General features: G+C 37.9%; 2 protein-coding genes across 2 annotated transcripts; both read right to left on the bottom strand.

Annotated features, from left to right (window-relative positions):
• Positions 1 to 1,449: 1,449 nt before the first annotated feature.
• Positions 1,450 to 2,116, bottom strand: LOC147280374 (multidrug resistance protein ABC transporter family protein). The gene has a single exon (XM_086252471.1). It carries the CDS (start codon positions 2,114 to 2,116, stop codon positions 1,499 to 1,501), a length of 618 nt encoding a protein of 205 aa, XP_086108597.1. The 3' UTR covers positions 1,450 to 1,498.
• A 1,040-nt stretch (positions 2,117 to 3,156) lies between these two features.
• On the bottom strand, positions 3,157 to 5,072 carry LOC147280373 (small COPII coat GTPase SAR1A-like). The gene is made up of 3 exons (XM_086249722.1): positions 4,762 to 5,072; positions 4,247 to 4,378; positions 3,157 to 3,783 (listed from the first exon to the last, which is right to left on the bottom strand). The coding sequence occupies exons 1-3, from the start codon at positions 4,888 to 4,890 to the stop codon at positions 3,463 to 3,465; spliced, it is 582 nt and encodes a 193-aa protein (XP_086105848.1). The 5' UTR covers positions 4,891 to 5,072; the 3' UTR covers positions 3,157 to 3,462.
• Between the last annotated feature and the right edge of the window lie 271 nt (positions 5,073 to 5,343).

Raw genomic sequence — 5,343 nt, 5'->3', positions numbered from 1 at the left:
AGCCCACATCTTGAGTTCAACCCACGTTATTTGCTCTAACTCTAACAAATGTGGTGCAGTATGCTTAACACTCTATTATTAATGAATGTAACACACTCAGAGAGGTGTGTTAAGACTTCAGTTGGAGATTTTTTTTTGTTTTCTTTTGTCTTTATTAGTTATTTAGTTTTTAAGATTTTTAATATTTTTTAAGAGTAAACTTGGAATTAAAGAGTGACAAAAAAAATTTTAGGGTTTTTTTGGGTGGTTATGAGACGTATGAAGACCATTTTGCCTCTCGCACATAACAATATGTGACGAAAATTTGAACGGAATATAACGGAAGAACAACATTAATGTGTAGTAGTAAAGATAGAAGACCACATTGAGTGAAAATGCATTTGAAGGACCAAATTGATATTTTGAAATTTGAGAGACCATTTGTGATAAAAAAATCTTTCCTCAAACTAGTCGGTCCCTCAATCGTACATGTATCAATCAGTCATTAGATCATATGTTGCTTCCAGTTCCAGAGCATTATGTTAGAATCAGAGCTTTTTGCAACCAAACTTTACAAGACTTCGCTAATCCAGACATGATTGACTGTTGAGCGAGTGTGTTTTTTGCCTTGCCTCCCAAATTCTCAGTTACATTAGGCCCATTAATCACATTAGGAGTAGGATTCCTTCCTTTACCATGAAATTAATCTTCAACGATTTTCGTTTTGTGATTAATTGCCTTGATGGGCGTACTCGAGTCCCCCAAATCTTGGATTAGGTCTTGATTTCTTAGAAATGTTTCCAAGGTTCTCCTTAAAAAAAAATAAAAAATGGAAAAAAGAAGACTAATCTTTCTAAGGTTCATGATCTCTTTAATCCAAAAAAAAAAAAAAAGGTTCATGATCTCTCTGTACGATTCCTTAAATCTCGTTTGATGCCAATTAAGTCCCTATTAATATTATATATACTTTACCCACTTGATCATCGCCTAATCATGTGATCACGACCCTTGATGTCCCAATAAGTAGCATTAATGAAGTTGTCTCTCCATTTCTATTTTCTCTTATTTCAAGCCACTGCAACTATCAATAGATAGAATTTAGTGTTTGATATGTGAATTTATTTTTGTTACATTGGAGGAAATTGAATTCTGAATTTAACCTAATCATAACCATTATCCCTCTCACCCTCACCACTTGGGCTAACCCCAAGGCTTTGCTAGCTGTGATTTTTAATTGTACCATGAAAAGCAATTAGCAAGAATCATCCACTATCACATTAATACTCCCAATATTCAATGAATATCGTAGCTAAACAGAAATTGCAACATGGTAGTTAAACAGTAGGTGAATTTTACACCCTTTCACCATCTCATACAGCCATGGATCTCTTAGAATTAGCTCTAATTAATCACACACATGCATTGCCCCGACAAAACATGGTAGCATACATATTTCGTCCAATTACTACTACAAACTGCTTCACCATTTATTATATGTAGCAAACCATACGTACGTACCTCATTTCTTTTTCGGCCAGTCCTTCAAAATAACGTACCAATGAGACACCTTCTTGTCAACCTTCTTCTCCTTGATTGTGTCCAAACTAGGTTTCCAATTAGCCTTGCCTGAAAGCTGCCTAGTCAAATATTGAGGTCTTTCATCCAAATTTTCCGGCAGAAACTCCTCCGCCGGCGGCTCATAATTTTCCTTGTTTGGCAACACAAAAGCTTGTGCATCCCCAGCAGAGCATATCCTAGCAAGCAAAGGTAAAAAACCTGAGGATGATGACAAGAGTGAGGATGGGGACCTTGATCTTAAAACTGACTTTGCAGCACTAGTTAAGACAACACCATGAATTTGTTGGGATGACAATGACAATGGTTTCCCTGATCGCCTCATTGGGAGCATCAAGTAAATCTTCTTCTTGTCAAGCTTCATGTCTGCAGGCAATGGGGTTGCTCTTTTTTCTGAAACAGCCGACCGCAATTCCACAACCACTTGTTGTGGGTGCTCCAGCATCAGCTCTGCAACCGTTACATCACCATCACCCTTATTCAACTCATGCACCGACCCGTCTGATAATATCACTTTTCCGGTACTCCCTTGGAATTGCTTCTGTGAGATGGAATTACCCATCAATTACTAAACCCTCAAACTCAAATTCAAACAACTGTGATATGGCTCTAGAGAAGAGGCTATAGCTATTAGCTAGGTCGGATTTGATCGAGTTGAACAAATCTTGGGGTTTTTGTGGCCTATTTTATTAACAAGCTAGGTATGCATGTATGTATATGTGTAGCTAGAACATGTTGGTTAACCGACTCCATCTTGTGAGATATATAATCAATAGTGGACTTGGCATACAATCAACTAACCAATAAAATTGGATATGGGGTCGTTGGCTTTGGGGTGGTCGGTTTAGTTCCAAAATTTGACCAGCTCTGCCCTTCATCCACATCAAGTGAAGCCATGGACGTACATACAGTTGCGAAGCTAACTAATCTTGCTTCAGAAGTCAATACCGGTATCATCGATTCTGACGTCTTAGGTCTGCCAGTTCTTTAAATTAGTAAACGAGTCAAGGAACGGTTCAACTGTATCTATGTTAAGTTGTTAACTATATTTCTTTAAATTAATATAATTGCAACTCATGCGTAATCAGAGCGTTTATGATCTTTTTGTCAAACCTTGTGTAACAGAAAAACTAATGAAAACGTAATTTGGGACCTGACCATTAAGAACATATCTGTAATTCACCTAACTTGTTATGTAATGTTTTGGATATTCCTGGCCAAAAAAGAAAATGTTTTGGTTAATTCTATTCAGTAATGAATCATAATATATTTTCTTTTGTTACAATGGAAGGCTCAAAGCCCAAACAACTGAGCGAAACTGGCCAGGATATCCCTGGGCCTAGTACAACCAAAACAATTATCGATCTTTAGAGAATTTTGGAATGTATCTGGTGCAAGGCCAAACCCAAAAATACCCAATTATTTGTTCCCCCCTCGACTCGATACCACAGATACTGCAAATCACAGTTCTTTTGGCGACACTATCAATAACCTTTGTAAACTAGCATCCCTCGATACCACAGATGCTGAAAATCACACAGTTCTTATAATTTATACAACTATAAATTAAGAAAGATGACAGCCCTATGAACTCCAGCAAAAGAAAACAAAGGAAAATCAGTCTTTTAAACAACTTCCTATCAGTACAAGATGAAACAACTCATTCCGGAATCCAGCCAAAAAGGAATGACAAGCACAATGTCGCAAGAGAAGGATTGGAGGCCACAAGTAAAAATTTTACAAAGCAGTGACATTGATATTTCCTTCCACACAAATTCGAACACAAATAGATCCAATTTAAAAGCCCACTATGAGCATAAATAAAACAGGACTGAATAAATTTTCAAGGTAAGGTGGGACAAGTTGTCATAGTTCAGGGGAATGTAGTAGATCTTGTGGACCATCCTCCTACTTAATGTATTGAGAAAGCCATTTGAAACCATCACCATAGCCCATTTTACGTACAATGCTGCACATAAATACTTCTAATGGACGGACATTTGAGTCTGTTAGGTTTACCTTCCCCTTTCCAGTGGTGAAGTTGGTCAGCCCAAGGTGATATCGCAACTCGTCCTCTGAGGCAGCATACGGTATGTCAATCTTGTTCCCTAGAATTAGAAATGGGACATTGGCAAGCGCTTCATCAGAAAGGAGTGCATCTAGTTCCTTTTTTGATTCAGCAAACCTCTCCTTGTCATAGGCATCGACCAGATACACCACAGCATCTACCTGTAAAGCAAACCATGTACATATTATTAGCCCATGTTGGAAGCCCTTTCCTAGCTGATGAAAGTCCAAACATAACAACCTAGGTAGGACATACATACATCATAGAGTGATATACGTATACTAATCAGCTCTGTCAGCACTCCATCCACTATAATAATCAGCTCTGTCAGCTCCAAGTCTTAAATTTCCTTATCAACACAATTTTCTTAGCCTAGGGCATTAGCAATAACAGCTTCTGTAACCAATCATATGAGGCATTCTAAAGAAAGGCCAAAGTCATTGAGTGAATACCAACAATCACACCATTACAGGTAGTAAAGAGAGAAATGAACGGGAGTCAAACTAAAGCAGAGTAGATTCAGATGGCAAGCAGGTTTAGGTTCACACATGAGACATTGCAAAAGAACTCTGCAGAAACAAGATGATATTATGAACTTTTAATTAAGCTTCAAATGTAGCTAACCTTTGCATAGTAATCCTTCCAGACTCTGCGAGCAATCTGATGGCCTCCCAAATCAAAGGCCTTGAACTTGATTTTCCCAATACTCAACTCCTCGGAAGTTGGATACTGCGTAGGCTGATGCTGTACCAGTCTCTGGAAACCAATACGATAAAGCTCGAATTACTACCACACAAAACAACAAACCATTTGCAAACAACTTAATACTCAAAGCAATCCCTACACACACGTATATAAATTATTGTAATTTCTCCAATTGGGTTCCAAGTTCCAACACCAGCTTGTACAATTAATTACCCATTACAGTTTTTTAACAGAAAAATTATAGATCTTGCAAATCTAGCTCCTTTTCCTCAGTTTCGACAAAACCCAAGGCTCAAACTTTGAAAAAGCCCAATAATAATGAAAATATATGAATTGCAGTAAAGGGAACATTTGGGTTTCCAAATCTGAAATAGGAATGAATCAATGAGGAAATTAAAGCATAAAATTGAAAGAAAAGGAGGAAAAGCGCGAACCTCGTCTTTCAACATGTGGAGCAAGGTGGTCTTGCCGGCATTATCGAGCCCTAGGAACAAGATCTTGGCCTCTTTCTGCCAGAGACCCAGGGAGGCCAACACGCTGTAGAACCAGTCGAAGAGAAACATGCTTCGCTTAATTTCTCACCCTGATCGGAACGTAATGGATCGGGTGGATCTCGGATCCACGACGATCGAAGCCTTATCGGATCTTACCCTTCAAGGCCTCCGATGCGAGTTCATTGCTGTCTACGATCCCAATTTGCTATCATAAATACAAACAACAAATAGAGACTTACAGATACGCACACATTACAGCAACGCACGGAATTTTCTGGTAAGTTTTGTCAAATAAATATATGATTTATTTGAGCAAATTACAATTTAGTATCTCAACTTTATATGTTGTTTCAATTTAGTTCCTCAACTTTGAAACCTTGCAAAAAAGTACCTCAACTTTCATTTTGTATCAATTTAGTACCCCAACTTTGAAACCTTGTAAAAAAGTACCTCAACTTTCATTTTGTGTCAAAATAGTATCTCCGTTAGTTTTTCTGTCAAAATAGCAGGGGTATTTTCGTC

The sequence above is a fragment of the Dryas octopetala genome, chromosome 7, assembly GCF_963921425.1.
Source record: "Dryas octopetala chromosome 7, drDryOcto1.1, whole genome shotgun sequence".
Lineage (NCBI taxonomy): Eukaryota > Viridiplantae > Streptophyta > Magnoliopsida > Rosales > Rosaceae > Dryas > Dryas octopetala.
This window is presented reverse-complemented; position numbering and strand designations above follow the sequence as displayed.

Excerpts from the sequence above, each read along its gene's own strand:
- LOC147280374 (XM_086252471.1), bottom strand. The coding sequence starts at position 2,116 with ATGGGTAATTCCATCTCACAGAAGCAATTCCAAGGGAGTACCGGAAAA.
- LOC147280373 (XM_086249722.1), bottom strand. The coding sequence starts at position 4,890 with ATGTTTCTCTTCGACTGGTTCTACAGCGTGTTGGCCTCCCTGGGTCTC. Across the intron at positions 4,379-4,761 it reads TCCACATGTTGAAAGACGAG|AGACTGGTACAGCATCAGCC; the intron begins GTTCGCGCTTTT and ends ATTGGTTTCCAG. Across the intron at positions 3,784-4,246 it reads GGAAGGATTACTATGCAAAG|GTAGATGCTGTGGTGTATCT; the intron begins GTTAGCTACATT and ends TTTGCTTTACAG.